Source organism: Sinocyclocheilus grahami, unplaced genomic scaffold (genome assembly GCF_001515645.1).
Source record: "Sinocyclocheilus grahami isolate Dianchi unplaced genomic scaffold, SAMN03320097.WGS_v1.1 scaffold319.1, whole genome shotgun sequence".
NCBI lineage: Eukaryota > Metazoa > Chordata > Actinopteri > Cypriniformes > Cyprinidae > Sinocyclocheilus > Sinocyclocheilus grahami.
In genome coordinates this window covers 1,130,026-1,148,444 of record NW_015505498.1, presented here as the reverse complement: position 1 = coordinate 1,148,444, position 18,419 = coordinate 1,130,026, and the positions used below count along the sequence as shown (strand labels likewise).

Here is an 18,419-nt window from a genome sequence, read left to right as displayed (position 1 = left end):
TTTTTTTTTTATAAACACTTTATCTCCAAAAAGATTTTATTCGGTTGGTTTAATGTAAAATACTAATTTAACCCTTTAAGAAACATTTTAATCTACTTTCCTTTAGAACATCAGCTGTGTTCCCAAATGTTTTAAGGAGGTCAGAAGTGCCCTTCATAAAATCAATCTGGCAACAGAGAGATCAAATGGAAGATCCAGAACATTTATTAATCTGACGCAGCAGATATAAAGCCTTTACGCAGAATGCAGTTTCATTGAAGCGGCTAAAACTGAGCACAATGGAATAATATAAATGTCGGCTGAATAGTACGGTTTTGTATTTTTTACATTCAAATCAAAAATGTGTATTTGATTTTCTTTGATTATCAGATATGAATCATATTCAAAGATATTTCATGTCTATGTGAATAATTTCATTTCATGTATAATTACATTTATTACTATATTTATAATAAAATATAAAAATCATTTTAAAAAGAAGTTTTCACTAAAGTGTAGAACATTTAATTCAATAATTAATTCACTTTTCAGAAGTAATATTTTGAGGGTGATAAGAGATCCTCTATGAGCAATTCAGTATCAACGGCTCCGTAACTTCACAATCACACACCAGCTTAATGCAAAATCTCAAACATCTCACGTCCACTTTGAAGTTTCGTGTTTTTTTATGTTTTTGACACCAACAGCAGAGACAAACAGATTTTGTGGCTCATGACAGAGAGACTGTGAGCCGCGAGCGGGTCGGCTGTCTCACCCTGGTTGCGCGGGGCAGGAGGGCTGTCCATGCAGCCTGGCAGATAAGGCCCGCTGGAGAACATCCTGCTCTGGCTGGACGGAGAATCAGCAAACGGCCCATGCATCCCTGTGAGCTGCCCCGAGAAGTGCACGGTGAAGGCCCCCAAACCGCAGTGCGGATCCTCGTGAGCATCTGCGGGCCCCCAGCCCGGCTCCTGTTTGACAAAGGAGTGGGAGGGAAGAGATCCGTACGGGGAGGTAGGGTGATAGTCCAGCATCGGTCCCCACTGCGGAGCTCCACCGACAGGCATGGAACAGTTTGCGTTCGGGACCACTGGAAGCAGGGCGCTCAGGTCTCTGACGTCCGATCCCATCAGGCCACACGGCTCTGTCAGCATTTAGGAGGATTTTATTTGTTGCAACACCCTTGAATATCTGCAGACTAGATTTCAAGAAGAAGGTGTCCGGTCCAGCAGAATGCGCGTTTATCTGCTTCTGAGATGGGAAGCACTGGTGAGGTGTTTGGAGCAATGCATTGGAGAGTTTGAGCAGGAGTAACTCCACTCTTGTACATTTGTCTGGGTCTATCAGCTCTAAAAACCACCCCACCATCTCCAGAGGAGGAGTCAGAGCTCGGGGTTGTGAAAAAAAAAACTTACTCATCTTTTACTTGAACAGCACTTGCAGTCCTCTTCTGACTAATGCCTGGACGTGTGTGTATGAATATGGGTGTGTGTGTGTGTGGGGTCCAGCAGAATGCGCGTTTATCTGCTTCTGAGATGGGAAGCACTGGTGAGGTGTTTGGAGCAATGCATTGGAGAGTTTGAGCAGGAGTAACTCCACTCTTGTACATTTGTCTGGGTCTATCAGCTCTAAAAACCACCCCACCATCTCCAGAGGAGGAGTCAGAGCTTGGGGTTGTGAAAAAAAAAACTTACTCATCTTTTACTTGAACAGCACTTGCAGTCCTCTTCTGACTAATGCCTGGACGTGTGTGTATGAATATGGGTGTGTGTGTGGGTGTGTGTGGGTGTGTGTGTGTGGGTGTTTGTTTGTTTAGTTAGCATGAAATCTAATTGTGTAAATGATGTTCCTCAGATAACTTGTTTTGTTAAATTACTGTAAATATACACTTATTATATTTCACTCAATGTTTATTAAAGTTTTAAAGTTACACTTTTATAAATAAAGGTTCTTTATTAGCATTGATGGTTCCATGAAGAACCTTTAACATCCATGGAAACTTTCCATTGCACAAAATGGTCTTTATAGTGGAAAAAAACAAAATGGAACTGTTCACTGAATGGTTCTTTGAGGAGCCTAAAATGGTTTTTCTGCAGCATAGCTGCAAAAACTCTCTTTATGAAGCTTAATTTTTAAGAGCGTATAATAAGCCCACTCATTTCACCATTTGCTTTTCCCTTGGATCTCAAATATAAGTGCATTATATGTTTAGAGTGTACTGAAATGAATGCAGATAAGGGTCTCCAACCGAAGTGTTGACACTGTGTTCTCTGTGAGGAAGTATAAATGAGTGCTATCTTAGTGATTTGTGTTGTCAGAGTGAAGATTCAATTAAGCTGATGGATGTGCACTGGGATTGGGCAACACTGTTGTGAAATACCAGCACCGTCTGTTGCCTGTTTGAAAAAACAAAGAGATTGCTGTTTTAAATACCAGGATAAAAAAAAAAACGTAAAAAAAAGTAAAAACTTGATGCTTCCTCTAACATGACATTTGAACATTTAACTAATTTATGTATTTACATATACACACTAGTCTTAAACAATTGTAATGTTTTTGAAAAAAATATCTTCTGCTCACAAAGGCTGCATTTATTTGATCAAAAATACAGCAGAAAACTGTAAAATTGTTAAATATTATTACAGTTTAAATTAACTGTTTTCTATTTGAATATATTTTAAAATGTAATTTATTTCTGTGATGCAGAGCTGAATTTTCAGCATCATTACAATAGACTGTATAAAAACAGATCATTACTCCAGTCTTCAGTGTCACATGATCCTTCAGAAATCTTTCTAATATGCTGATTTGCTGCTTAAGAAACATTTCTGATTACTATCAATGTTGAAAACAGTTTTGCTGTTTTATACTAAACCGTGATTTATTTTTTTCAGGATTCTTTGATGAATGAAGTTTAACAGAACATCATTTATTTGAAATAGAAATCGTTTGTTACATTATAAATGTCTTATTTATGTATCACTTTTAATCAATTTAATGCACACTTATTAAATAAAAGTGTTCATTTCGTTAAAATATATATCTCTTTGACTCCAAACTTTTAATCTGCAGTGTAGCCTAGCATATACATATAGTTCTGTCAGGACCACTATCGTCAAAGATGATTGACAATTAGCATACAGTTTGGATTGGCGGTATGGTTCCGTTCTAGACAAGAATTCCCTGCGCATCCATGCAGCCTAGCATGGACGAGAGCAGCGATAACAGAACAGAACCAACATAAATGTATTGCAGATATCGTTAAAGTTCGATAATGTTATGTACACATTTTAGAATTAGTCTGATTCAATCAGAAGGCTGAATCCTGACTGACAGAGGAGGAGCTGGGGATGGAGGAGGGTAATTAGCTATTGAGCAATGCGAAAACTGCTGATACTACTGCGGGACCTTATATATGAATACTTAGGTGTCGTATTCCCATAGGTTGATGGGGATCAGCTGAGAGTCAGCTGATGCGAGCTTGACTAACGTGACCTGCCAGAACTAACGCTGCGCTTGATTTATCTGCCTGTTGTGAAGTTAGCTAAATTGCTTGCTCTCGATTTAGGCTTTCTCAGTTAAAGTATGTTTTTTACCTTGAAATATCAGTTTCAAGTCATTCTGGTGGTACACTGATTTCTAATAAGGCGCATGACTGTTGTTTCTTATGGAAGCCCGTTTCCACCACTGAATAAAAAATTTGAAAAAGTTAATTGCGACTTTTTATCTCACAATTCTAATTTCTTTTTACAGAATTGTGAGATATAAACTTGCAATTGCGAGTTATAAAGTCACAATTGCGAGATATAAAGTCACAATTGCGAGATAAAAACTCACAATTCTAACTTTTTTTCTCGCAATTGCGAGTTTATATCTCACAATTCTGACTTTTTATCTCACAATTCTGACTTTTTTTCACAGAATTGTGAGATATAAACTTGCAATTGCGAGTTATACAGTCACAATTGCGAGTTATAAAGTCAGAATTGCGAGATATAAACTCGAGTTAAAGTTTGTATCACGCAATTCTGAGAAAAAAAAGTCAGAATTGTGAGATAAAAAGTCGCAATTACCTCTTTTATTTTTTATTCAGTGGCGGAAACGGGCTTCCATAGTTTCTTTCCCTTGCTTCCCTTGTTCCAACAGTATGGAAATTCCGTGAAAAGGACGGATTGCTTTACCGCAGCAACAAATGCACGTGAACAGCGATCCACTGGAATTAAGATTCCACTCAACTTAACTGTAGGGGGCTTCAAAGTCGCAAAAATATACATACAGTTGCTTTAAAGCCACTATTAAACCAAAACTGACTAATTTATTTATCCTTGCACTTTTTTTAATTCATGTGCCCTTGTAATCTTTAATCAAAATTACCTCCCCTCCCTCTTGCAAAGACATGATGTCCTGTTCACCGGCATGAGGGTCTACGTTTTTTCTTCTTCAATAAGCCATTTCACTGGGATAGCCTATATCACAATAGCGAAGAAAAGAATCTCAACTTCCGTTTCACGCTGACTTTAACATAACCACCAACACCTCCTGGCACCAATTACTCAGGATATGTCTCCATTTGGCTTAGGTTCAGTCCCAATGAAGAGTCACACACAGTGATGATGATGATGATGATGGGCTTTTGAAGAAGGTTCAGTCCAGTATCCGCCTGAGCCGTCACCCTTTCTTTACCTCTTCACCCGTGGACATCTGGAGTGCTGGTCTGAAAATCTAAATAACGGTTTTGACCTCTGCTTGCTGAGAACTGGAGGTGTATGAGTGAGACAGAGTCCAACAGAGCCGATTCCTCAATCCATGCATCATCTGCTTTATAACAGCCAAATATATTGGGGGAATTCCTTCATGGAGACATGAAGACCAGAAACTAGATTTCACTTTGCATTTGTATACAAATCATTCAGCAACAACCTTTTTAAAGTTACACTGTGATGGACTGGCCACATGCACATCCATGGTGTTGAACTGAAGGTGAAATTATTATTTTTTTCATAACTGATGAACTTTGCAACATTGAGTCACTGAACTGTACTAAATTAAACTAAATTAAGCTGATTAATGATACTATTTCCTTAGAGCTGCTTTGTAGCTAAATTGAATTTGAACTGAGTTTAATAATTGATGAACTTTGAAACAATGACAGTCAATGAACTAAATTGAATCAAAGTCATTTCATAATCTTTGAAATTTGCAACCCTGTTATTATCTCGTTTATTACTGTGAAGCTGCTTTGAAACAATCTGAATTGTATAAAGAGCTATATAAATAAATGTGACTTAATTGAATCACAAAGCACCTAGAGGCTTACGACTAACTTTAGTTTGTCAGGGAATAAATATGGCACTTATAAATCCGCTTAATAATATAACATTATTAATACAATTAGTAGTTTTTATTTGTTTTATAATAGCAATCAAAGATGTGCTATAATGTGAAAAACGTGCCAGCAAAAGTGAAACTGTGACAATATTTACCATATAATACGTCCTCCCTTATCTTATTGCTTCATTACACTTGGTGGAGCTCTTGGGAATAATAGTGATGTAATAGTTGACAGCAGAGGCCAGTGAAAGGTAAAAGGTCTCAAAGAGGTCAATTGAATGAATAACAATATCACAACTCCCTGTTCACTTACAGTAAAGTAGAATAGATGACATTCACTTCATTCAAGACGTCCAGGAAAATGGCCATTTCTATTCGCTTAACGCTCCTTAAGATGAATTCCTTGTTGTATTCCTCATTTGTAAGTTGCTTTGGAAAAAAGTGTCTGCTAAATCAATAAATGTATACGTTCTAAGTGTTAATCAAGTGGCAAAAGCCAAAGTATTTGAAAAGAAAGAACTGACACTGTTATTGAACTGAAATTAATCAACATTGAACTGACTTGAGCCGAATAATGACTCTATTGCCTTCTGTAGAGCTGCTTAGTTGAATTGAACCAGTTTCGAAACTGATGAACTTTGCAACATTGACACTGTTTATTGAACTAAATTGAAACAACACTTAACTAATTGAGCAAAAAGTATATAGAGAGCTGCTTGACAGCTGAAATTGAATTTGTTTTAAAATCTATTAATTTTACAAGGTTAACACTGTTATTTTCCTGTTTATTAATGTGAAGCTGCTTTGAAACTCAAAGCTCAATTGAACTAAATGTGGCTAGACTTTAATAAAATGTGACACTTTCACATCTAAAGGAAATTCACAGAGAGTGAGAGATCAATTTTTTTTTATAAAAACCGTAAACATGGGACAAAGAAATTCAGTTTCACACAAACCCTTGGACATATGCCTGTGCATGAAAAATGAGTGAAGATTCGAAAAATTAAACAGAAACATTAAAGGAGACTTAACTCAAGCCCTCCCTCCACTTCTGCCCTCATGTGTGAAACCTTCTAACACAATGTTTCCCATTCCTTCACAGCATACTGAGAAACACTGCCAGGACTCTGGACGTGTGTGATGAGACTTGTTTTGCTTGTCTATCACGTCACTAATCGGTTTTCTTCTGTAGCGTTCATGGGCACAAATATTACAACATCTCTAAAATCAAGATCACATGACACACTTACCGATATAAGCTCTGCAATGTCCTGTAACAGAGGAATTACCCTTTTCAAAAATGCTGCAAAGAAGAAGGGAAAATTAAGGAAGTGCCTGGACTCCATAGAATAGGCTAGGATTTCGTAATCCAGTCACTATACATGTCAAAAGGTCCACAAAGGTCAATGTGACATGATGAAAAAATATCAGTATTAGAAGTGGTGCCTGCTAACTATTAGCACTGCTTATTCTTAAAGGGGTCATATTATGCTGCTAAATAGAACATTCTTTTGTGTGTTTGGTGTAATGAAATGTGTTTATGCGGTTTAAGGTTCAAAAAACACATTATTTTCCACATACTGTACATTATTGTTTCTCCCCTAAACAATAGGCGGGACCAGCACGGATCAGCTCCAGGCATGACGAAGCGATATCGTCCTCTTTTGGAAGACCAAACAAAGTAGTTTCGCTTTCACAAAGAAATCACACAGTGCCTTCACAACATGGCGGCGCACTCCCTCACACTTACACCAAGTGCACAGTCAGCGTCTGGTCTATGACTAGGACTACTCCTTGATTCGGACGATCAACTGACAGAATTTTCATTTTTTGGTGAACTATCCCTAAAGAGAAAGTATCAACCTTCAATGCATAACTCATCTTGTTGGGGAAAGATTTGATAATACTTTTCTAAATGATAACATTTGGACAATAAAAGGGGGGGAACCCCAATAGACTGAAGAAGGAACACAAATTATATCTAGAGACCCGAATACAGACAAGAGGGTGGACTCTTTTGACTGAGGTCATAAGCAACCACCTAGTAACCACCCAGAAGACACATTAGTCATTATTTGCACTGTAAAAAAAAACTGTAACATTTACGGTAAAAATGACAGATGTTGCTGCCAGGACTTTACCTCAAAATACAGTTGCAACATCTTTCATTTTTACAGACTGAATTTCAATTTCATATATATATATATATATACTGTATATAAATATATACAGTGCCCTCCACTAATATTGGCACCCTTGGTAAATATGAACAAAGGCGGCTGTGAAAATAAATCTGCATCATTTATCTTTTTGATCTTTCTTTCAAAAAATTCACAACATTCTAACCTTTCATTTAAGTAAAACAATTGAAAGTGCGGGAGAAACTCACATTATGAAAGAAATGTTTTTCTCCAATGCATGTTGGCCACAATTATTGGCACCCCTAGAAATTCTTATGAGTAAAATATATCTGATGTATATTCATATTTAAAAAAATTTAGCACACCAGGGTGACTAGGAGCATGAAATTCTCCAGCCATGACTTCCTGTTCCACAGGATTATGAATATGAGGAACACAAATGCCAAATTCCCTTAATCATCCATCACAGAGTAAAACCAGAAAATATAGTTCTGATGTGCAGAACAAGATTGTTAAGCTTCACAAAATAGAAAGTGGCTTTAAGAAAGCAGCTAAAGTATTGAAAATCCCCATTTCCACCATCAGGGCAATACTGAAGAAGTTCCAATCAACTAAAGATATTACAAATCTGCCTGGAAGAGGATGTGTGTCTATATAGTCCTAATGCATGGTGAGGAGGAGAGTTTGAGTGGCCAAAGACTCTCCAAGGATCACAGCTGGAGAATCGCAGAGATTAGTTTAGACTTGGGGTCAGAAAGCCTGAAAAAATCAAACAGCCCCTACATCACTACATGTTGTTCGGGAAAGTTTCAAGAAAAATCCTCCTCGCTCATCCAAAAACAAACTCCAGAATATTCAGCTGTCAGACACGAGTGGAACTTCAAACTGGACTGGCTTCTGTGGTCAGATGAAACTAAGAAAAAAAATAACTTTTTGGCAGCAAACCCACTAGATGTGTGCCCCATGAAGAAGCATAATTTCAGTGAAAAAGCATCAAATGTGAAGTGTCTATTACAAACTATTGCTCTATTACAGTTTTTCACTGTAACAGGTTTTTAACTACAGCATTTTTACAGTCTTATACAATTAAAATTGCAATAATTTTTACCGTGGTAAGCAACTAGTCGAGAATTACTGGCAGATCAGAAGGAATCTATTAGCATAAACAACCAGGAGAAAAAACTAAAAACTAACACTTATTGTCACTCTTTGGCCCAATACAATGAAACCCTGCCTAGGATTGAACATCGTCACTGATCGATGTGAGCTATTTTAAACATGCACAAGAGTTTGCTTCTTAAAGTGTGCTTTGAGCTGACCTGAAGATCAGGGATGAGTAAGATGATCTAGGGTCTATCAGACCAAAGAGAGATTACATCTGCAGAGAGATACAATTACAGTACAGTCACCACAGCAACAGAGAGGAGGCTCCTAAAAGCAGACACAAATCACTGAAGTTATTATCCTCTCACACTCATCAAAACATCTCTTTTCATCACATGTCCCTCTGTGTCATGCTGAACACTAAATGATTTGGCGGCAGCAGTGTTAATTTAGCATCATAATCAGAAATACAAAAAATATAATTGTATAAAAGTACAATTATGATATATATATATGTGGGTGTGTTGTGTGTGTGTGTGTGTGCACGCGCACTTGTACAGCTATCTTTGTGAGGGCCGGTTTGAGATTTAGACCATCGGAGTGAGGACAAAAGTTGTAAAGTGAGGACATTTTGGCCAGTCCTCACTTTCTGCCGATATACAGCCATATCTCACTGCTACTTGTGTGATATTGCTCATATATAGTATTATATGTAGCAACCATATACTGTATGTAAACGATATATATTTTATTTAAATATTAAACTTTATAACAACAACATATGTGCAAAAAATCTGTATGTTTATATATGCTTTTATTACACTTTTTTTCTAAAAGTCTATCATTTATATTTACTTATATGATGTAAACATGCATTGACAGGTTAAGGATGGATATACATGTACATAACATATCTCCAAAAAAAGCATTAGGCATTCATAAGCAAGATATATATAATATATGTAAATTGTTCCAGTTTCTAAAAGGTTTCATATATTTTTAATTTGACAATTTTACATGTGCTTATATTGCATTTGCATTTGAGGCAGAGCAGACAGCAGAACTGAACTTCAAAAGGAAAGGAACGCTTATATATCCTCTTTAGACAATTTCATGGGGTGTGTGTGTGTGTGTGTGTGTGTGTGTGTGTGTGTGTGTGTGTGTGTGTGTGTGCACGCGCACTTGTACAGCTATCTTTGTGAGGGCCGGTTTGAGATTTAGACCATCGGAGTGAGGACAAAAGTTGTAAAGTGAGGACATTTTGGCCAGTCCTCACTTTCTGCCGATATACAGCCATATCTCACTGCTACTTGTGTGATATTGCTCATATATAGTATTATATGTAGCAACCATATACTGTATGTAAACGATATATATTTTATTTAAATATGAAACTTTATAACAACAACATATGTGCAAAAAATCTGTATGTTTATATATGCTTTTATTATACTTTTTTTCTAAAAGTCTATCATTTATATTTACTTATATGATGTAAACATGCATTGACAGGTTAAGGATGGATATACATGTACATAACATATCTCCAAAAAAGCATTAGGCATTCATAAGCAAGATATATATAATATATGTAAATTGATATAAAGTTTTAATACTGAGAATAGGGAAGTTCACACAGCTATTACAATAACAACACAGAGGAACAATATCATTGGAATCACTTTCAGAACAATTTTTCCAACTGATGAATGATAAAAACACTGGCAGCCAATCAGAATCCATCCTGCTTTTAAGAACTTGAGCATTTCACGACATAAATGCATGCGCGCATTTTTAATGAACAGAACGTTATCATACTTTAGTGTGGATGCCAATATAGTTATATTTATAGTTCTTGGTGTGAACGGACCTTTACAAACATGCCATTGAAAATACATATACACCATTTTTTTAATTATTTAAATTATTTAAATCTTATTTTAACAAATTAAAACGTTTTATCAGGATCAATAGAGAGCATCAAACTGAAAGTAATGTGCCCTAAATACAGTAGATACAACTAGAAAACACCGTAGTTTGTATAAATTAAATTATTCCAGTTGATACACTAAATTAAACATCCCTTCATCACAGCAGTGACTATCGCTAAAGCAAGAAGCTATGCAATCAATGATCGAAGATTATGCAATGCAACTTAAAAAGTAATTTGGCTCCTAAAAATTTTCCTGGTGACTCTAATGTTTTGTTTTGGGGTTTTTTGTCTGGAGCCCTGCTTTGACTTTCTTAATGACAGAAAGGTCACAGATGTTATTTCTTCATGCAGGATGACCAATGACTCATAAAACACTTCCAGCTAGAGAACACACTCAATCCAATTCCCTTAAGTAACAGGGTTGTCACTTTAGTCATCTGGCAGACATGTAGACATGTTAACTTAGACATGTTAACTATAGACAGCAATCTTACACATACAGTACACATGCTTTCCAGAGAAACCTCATGTGGTGCTAATGCATGATGCAGATTGGAAACTGTAATAATTCCAGTAATATTCATTGCATTCTAACATCTCCCCCCCCCCTTTGGTAGTTGGCATTTGTCTCACATTCCTGTCCAGCCCCCCATCTGTTCCTGTGCACCTAGAATCAAGTCACCCTCGGTGTGTGTGTTTCACTCAGGCATGGCACTTTCTGATGAGGTCAGTGACCTTGCTGACAGAGGAGAATGGTCCTGATATGGGGAGGTGAGGAAGGCGGTAACACAGACTGTGGGAAGCAGAGACTGGACGGTCTATTTTATATCTATCACACTCAATAGGAAACCATTTTCATCATAACCCTTACGAAAAATAAGTTTATTCAAGTGTGCTATTAGTATACTTCTTTTAAACTAAAAAATAGGAAAGTATACTTTTAGTCTACTTTTTATGTACTTCTTTTCAGAAATGGGCTTTATGTACTTAATGATAAACTATCAGTATTCATATAAGTTCATTTTTAGTATAGTTGCAGTACAAGCTAAAAATATTGTTGTAAACTATTTGTGTACTCAAAGTTTACTACTGTTATACTTAAAAAAAGTATCCTTTTATATACTAGAAAGTGGGCCAATTTAGTCCCAAGGAGTATTGAAATAGTACACTTACAAGTATACTACTAGTACACTGATATTTGTATAGTTGCTACATAAAGTATACTTAAAAATATACTTGAACTTTACTCAAGTATACTTAATAAAATAAACTTGAAGCATACTACTTTTTGGTAAGGGAACCCAGAAAGAAATAATCAAAAAGAGACAACATAGTGTAAATCAGTCTGTCAATATAGGGTGTGTTTGTCAAAAGCATTGTAAGCAAACTTTGGTAATAAATTCCAGCATAGTTCAATGACTTCCAGCAAAACACAGTTCAAACAATCGCAAACAATGTCGCAAAGTTGGAACAGCTCTCCGTCTGCATAGTTTCTTGTTAGTTTCTGATATCCTGTATGCTATATGTGCAGAACCATGTGTATATTAAATCTTTAAAAAAGTAAATCAATAGAAAAAGTTGTAAAAATACTAGAATTTTTCATTGGAAATACACATATCAGTAGGAAGTTTCATCACCAGGGTTTCTGCAGGTTTTATAGAGGTACGTGTTTTTAAAGGGGTCATATGATGCGATTTCAAGTTTTCCTTTCTCTTTGGAGTGTTACAAGCTGTTCGTGAATAGATAAGATCCCTAAAGTTACAAAGACTAAAGTCTCAAACCCAAAGAGATATTTTTTATAAAAGTAAAGTCTGGTCCACGCCCTCCTAAAACGCCTCGTTTAAACACGCCCCCACATGTCTATGTCACTGTGTGGGAAGATTTGCATAACACCGCCCAAATGTTCACATAAAAAAAAGAAGGCATAACTTTATTGTTGCTGCCGCCACCGCCATGTTGTGAAGACGCAATTCGGCCAATCACAACGCACTGGATAGCTGGCCAATCAGAGCACACCTCGCTTTTCAGACCGATGAGCTTTGTAAAAATCGACGCATTTCAGAAAGGCTGGGCATAGAGGAGAAACAATAATGTACAGTATGTGGAAAATAATGTGTTTTTTTAAACTTAAACCCCATAAACACATTGCATTACACCAAATACACAAAAGAATGTTATTTTAGCAATGTCATATGACCCCTTTAAGGGTGTTTAGATATTTGTATTGTGAAAACAACACAAAAATACTGAGCAAAGAACGATGTAAATTTTTAGCAATGCAATGTAAAACATTTAATGGCATTTAACACCTTTTTAATGCCTTAATTTGTGGAAGGGTGAATTAAGACATTTTTAAGATGTCCATGTGACGCAGCTGACACAGAACAGCATACGCTGTTTGCGTTCAGTGGATATTCTCCAAAATGGCGCTACAGGGTGACGCGGAGGAGACGAATTGTTGAATAAAGTCGTTTTTTTTTTTTCTTTAGTGCACAAAAAGTATTCTCGTAGCTTCGTAAAATTACGGTTGAACCCCTGATGTCACATGGATTATTTTACCGATGTCCTTGCTACGTTTCTGGACGTTGATCATTGTAGTACCCTTGCTGTCTATGCCGGGTCAGAGAGCTCTCAGATTCCATCAAAAATATCTTAATTTGTGTTCCGAAGATGAACGGAGGTGGTTTATTTAAGCTTATAAGATTTGAACTCAAATGTTCAACCATCACCATTTCACGGCAACAGTTTTATATTTTGGTGAATTGGTGGCTAATTTGTATGAATTCATACAGTCTCATTCGTATATTTTCATACAATCTGCCCCATTGAGGGTTAGGTTTAGGGGTGGAACTTTTCTGAAAATTGTATGTTTTCGTACAAATCACATGGTACAAATTAATTCAAAATCAGCACTTCATAAAATAGTTGCGTTTGGACGGGTTCATCCCACATAGACACATGCAGAATCCATTCCCGTCACTTGACGACTGATGTTTACCAGCAATATTATAAGTCAGTCAGGAATTTCAAGTGTTTTCATCATTTTTTTAATAAATATTGAGTCAACATAAATTCGATCCAGGAACATGGTGTATGTCTTTCCATAGTATGTGTTTCTCACCGCATTGGCCAACTTTGGTCGTAGGTTCCAACATGATTCAATGACTTGATGCTTTCTGAAACCACAGTTCCAGAGATTGTTTGCAAACAACCTTGCAAGATTGTGGGATTTGGAACAGCTCTCCATCTAGTTTCTTCTTTGTTTCCTATGTCCTGTACACTATATGTGCAGAAACATATACACATAGATAAATATTGAATAATTAAATAAATAGAAATAGTAGGAAAAAAATAGTAGTATTTTATTAGAAATGGGTGACAATAGGATTTGATTCCATGGTTTGTATAAAAATTGTAAAAACTATTTTACGTTTTGACAAATTGGTGGGTAATTCTTATGAATTTATGCTTACGTTTTTCTAAAAATCATATATACATATTTTTTTTTTACAAATCACATTGTACAAATTTATACAAAATCTCCACCTTTTTAAATACTTAATTTTCTCATAAGATCAGGTTGATTCATCTCACATAGACACACCCACAAACCATCTGACAAATATCGACCTGTATCTATCTATCTGCATTCTAAAAAATGTTTACTTCAAAAACATTTATTCAAATTTTCAGAAGTCAGGACAAATAATAATAATACAAATAAATTACTTTCAGCAAATTTAATAAAAAATCTTTTTGCTAATATTGAAACAAAGGTTCCATATGAGTTGGCTCGTGATGCACAACAAAGGGCCCGAGTGGCATTCAAACTGAAAATGCAACAAAAGTGATACCGTGACCATTGGTCCATCACTGCTATTTCCTCTATCTGTGAATGTTCTCACATTCTTTCTGGCATTGCTTGGAGGTCACTCATATAAGTTTGTCAGTATCTCAGACCGCTCCCTGTGACTCAATGCAAAAGTCAACCACACAGATCCAACATCGTCAAATTGAACATTTGTAACGATTTCAGAAACATCAGTGAATAATTCTGAAAAGCCCCTAACACTCTTAGGGTAAACATAACTTGTCAATGACTCAAACTCTTTGAGAATAGTCTGTTTTCAGGTTCCAGGCAAAGGAAACGTTCTTTTGTTCATGATGTTAAATATCAGCAATATCTCCAGCTGGACACTTGTATATTCGTTCATTTAGACAGCTTTACTGTTTATTAAATCTACCTCCTCTCTACAGAAAAACAGTAAGGAAAACCTACACAGCATGGAATAAATATCCAAGAATTGGACAACGGTATTGCCTTGACCTGAGGGACACGCATAAATCCTCGGATAGGAACACAAGGAACTGTCAAGGTGGTCCCATACTGGCGCATGAAATGCAATACTATCATCTAACTTTAAAAGACCATCACCCTATTTGTTTTATGTGTCCAAGGTCAGGTTGGCTTTAATCTTTTAATTGCAAGATTGATAACCGGATGCTGGAAGAATTACTCAGACACTGAGATAGACCTTATTTAGGGCCAGATGACTGATGTGACTCATAAACTTTAAACCCAGAATGAACTGTTGAATGCTGAGTACTTAAGCTTTTACGTACCTTTCGCTTGAACTCAGTGGCAGTAATTCCTGTCTGTACTTATGGATCTGCAAAAAATGTATGCATGATGTGTGCCTTAAGGTTTAAAAAATGTAAGCAATGCATTAAACACAGAAAATGACACTGAATTACTGTTTGCTGATTGAATTAAGTTTGCAGTCTGATAATGCAATCATGTATTTGAAGGACCAATCTTTATTTATTTATTTAGTCATTTAGCAGACGCTTTTATCCAAAGCGACTTACAAATGAGGACAACAGAAGCAATCAATTGTAGCATTAAAACAACTAAAAACAGATCCAAAACTAAAAGCTAAAACTTTATAAATACTACTTATACACATTTTAAAGATAAAGAAATAAATAAAAAAAAAGACAAATGCATACAACAAAATATCAAAACGTAACATTTAAATGAAAAAATAAAAATAAAGCTAAAAACAATTCAAAATATTAAAGAACAAAAGTTATAAGAGTAAAATAATGATTCTAACATAACACTACATTTAAATTAAATGTAACTAAATTTAAAATAAAAAAAGTAAAATTTCAACAACAAAAAAATTACATAACATTAAGCCAAACACCAAAAATATAATATAATAAATAAAAAAATAAAATAAAAAATATATTTATTTATTTATTTATATAGTAGTTTTATTAATTTAAGTGTTATTGTTATTTTAGTACATCAAATTAAACTAAATGAAATTGAGAATTGTTGTCTTCGCAACTAGCTGAAAAAATATATATTTTATTTTATTTCAGTTAAAGTTTAATTTATTTTAAGTAATGATCATTTTAGTTTTTGTTAAATATAATAAACTCTGCCAATGGAGTTAAAAAAACATTATTATTATTATATAATAATAAAATGTTTGGCTTAATGTTATGTAAAAAAAAAAATTTATTTTACTTTTTTTAATTAAAATGTATTTACATTTAATTAAAATTTAGTGTGTATATGACCGCGAAGCTTTGCTTTTCATTGGCGCACGTTAGTGAGTTTGATATAATTAACGCAATTAAGCATATAAAACAGCTTAGGTGATATATATATATATAAATCACCTAAGCTGTTTTATATGCTTAATTGCGTTAATTATATCAAACTCACTAACGTGCGCCAATGAAAAGCAAAGCTTCGCGGTCCCTTTAAGTCTGTGAGCCGGAAGTACGTCAGCATCACCGGCAAGCGTACAGATTCTCTTCCGGCCTGTGAGCCTAGGCTGCGAGCGTGGATTCTTATCTGTGCTCTTAAAATATTTAATAAAATGAGTGTCCCGGCGTTTATTGACGTAACGGAGGAGGATCAGGTATCTTTGAATAGCTCATAAGCATTTTTGCGCTATTAAACACGTATTTCAGCAAAGTAAAAGCATTTTTGCATAAGCGTGCTCGTAGATGCTAACATCTGTTAGCCTTCAGCTGATCTCAATGCAACGAATTGGTACAGTAATAATCAACTTGACAGATTATATTTGTGCGTTTGTGTGATTTCACTTGGTTTGAGATGGACTCTGTGTTATTTGATTGCATTGCGGTAGAAACTCGGTTTCTTAGATGTCAGCGGGCTATGGGGAATCAACAGTCTCGTGTCCGCTGTTGTTATTGACAACAGACATTTCACAACCCACTAATATTACACAGATTGTAACCTACCGGGTCTGTCACTTTTTGGGAATATGATTTTGTTACTATAAGAGCTGGCTTCATTTTTTGGTTGTCATTCATTTGTAGGCGTCAGAGCTTCGGGCCTATCTGAAAGCTAAAGGAGCGGAGATCTCTGAGGAGAATTCAGAAGGAGGCCTGCACGTCGATCTGGCACAGATCATTGAAGCCTGTGATGTCTGCCTCAAAGACGATGACAAAGGTGTGACATAACTGAAGTTTGAGCTTTAAAGCATGTGCACTGCTGTTCAAACGTTTGGGATCAGTTAGATTTGTAATGGTTTTTAAAAGAAGTCTCTTCTGCTCATCATAGCTGCATTTATTTGATCAGAAATACAGGGGGGAAAGTAATATTGGGAAATATTATTACATTTTAAGATAATGGATTTCTGTTTTAATGTACAAAGCTGTATTTGACATGACATGTGGCCAAGTATGGTGACCCATACTCGAAATTAGTGCTCTGCATTTAACCCATCCAAAGTGCACACACACAGCAGTGAACACACACACACACACACACACACAGCCGTGAACACACACCCGGAGCAGTGGGCAGCCATTTTTTGCTGCAGCGCCCGGGGAGCAGTTGGGGGTTCAGTGCCTTGTCGTGGTATTGAAGGTGGGAGAGAGTGCTGTACATTCACTCCCCCCACCTACAATCCCTGCCATTACGAGACTCGAACCCACAACCTTTGGGTTACGAGTCCGACTCTCTAACCATTAGGCCACGACTTCCCCATTTTCAGCATCATTACTCTTAGTCTTTTGCTGTGCCACATGATCCTTCAGAAATCATCCTAATATGCTAATTTAATATCAAATGCTGCTTCTAGGGGTGTGCGATATTGACAAATTATATCTCTATATTTTTTGGGATTTTATCGATGACGATATTTTGCTGAGTGTGTTATTGTGCTGATATCTTAAGGACTGCCGCAGACAGCTGACTCCTAATGTTTTTAATATTCTTCATATTCTGTGTGTTGGTCAGTTCATACTGATAGAAATTAATCTTTTCCAATAAGTTTAAACTGATGTTTGCATTTTATGGGCATTTTTACCTTTTATAAAGCCATTTTTTCTTAAAGTGTCCATTATCTTTTGAGTCAAATTCTTACATGTAATCAGGGAATTAGAATAATAAGACATTTGGGCTGTTACCAAGCAAATTAAATCAACACAGACGCTGCATCTGAAGTGGCATTTAGATGTATTTACACACATGTATTTTGTTTAATGCAAGACATGAATGCATTTAACCTGCAATTACAAATGCATAAATAATGTTTTGATATATTAAACATAAAACGTTGAATACTGATATTTGAAATGATTTAAAACATGAAAAAAAGAAAAGAAAAAGCCGAAATGTGAAATTAAAACCACCAGTAGGTGGCAGCAAAGCACTGTTAATAAGTGAGTCATTGTGATTGAACCGAATAATTTAAACGGTTGATTCATTCACGAACGAAACACCGTCATGTTGCTCAGAGACACAAAACAGCGCTGTGGTTGTATTCTGAATTATTTTTGTTGGCGAAATAGAGCAAAAACAAGCAATATGGTGTCTAAAACTTAAGTCTCTTAATTAACTTATTGTTTATTGAATTCAATGTCACATTTGTAATCATGGT

The 18,419-nt window shown here is 35.8% G+C and overlaps 2 protein-coding genes across 2 annotated transcripts in view; one reads left to right on the top strand and one right to left on the bottom strand.

Annotated features, from left to right (window-relative positions):
* LOC107602104 (Wilms tumor protein homolog) overlaps window positions 1-1,293 on the bottom strand; it is a 15,723-nt gene extending 14,430 nt beyond the window's left edge. The window contains exon 1 of the mRNA XM_016294512.1: window positions 755-1,293. Within this exon, the coding sequence (XP_016149998.1) occupies window positions 755-1,133 (379 nt within the window). The 5' untranslated portion in view covers window positions 1,134-1,293. The remainder of the gene's footprint in view (window positions 1-754) is intronic.
* Window positions 1,294-16,283: 14,990 nt separating this feature from the next.
* LOC107602127 (eukaryotic translation initiation factor 3 subunit M) overlaps window positions 16,284-18,419 on the top strand; it is a 12,079-nt gene continuing 9,943 nt past the window's right edge. The window contains exons 1-2 of the mRNA XM_016294537.1: window positions 16,284-16,427; window positions 16,852-16,984. Coding sequence (XP_016150023.1) covers window positions 16,386-16,427; window positions 16,852-16,984 — 175 coding nt within the window. The 5' untranslated portion in view covers window positions 16,284-16,385. The remainder of the gene's footprint in view (window positions 16,428-16,851; window positions 16,985-18,419) is intronic.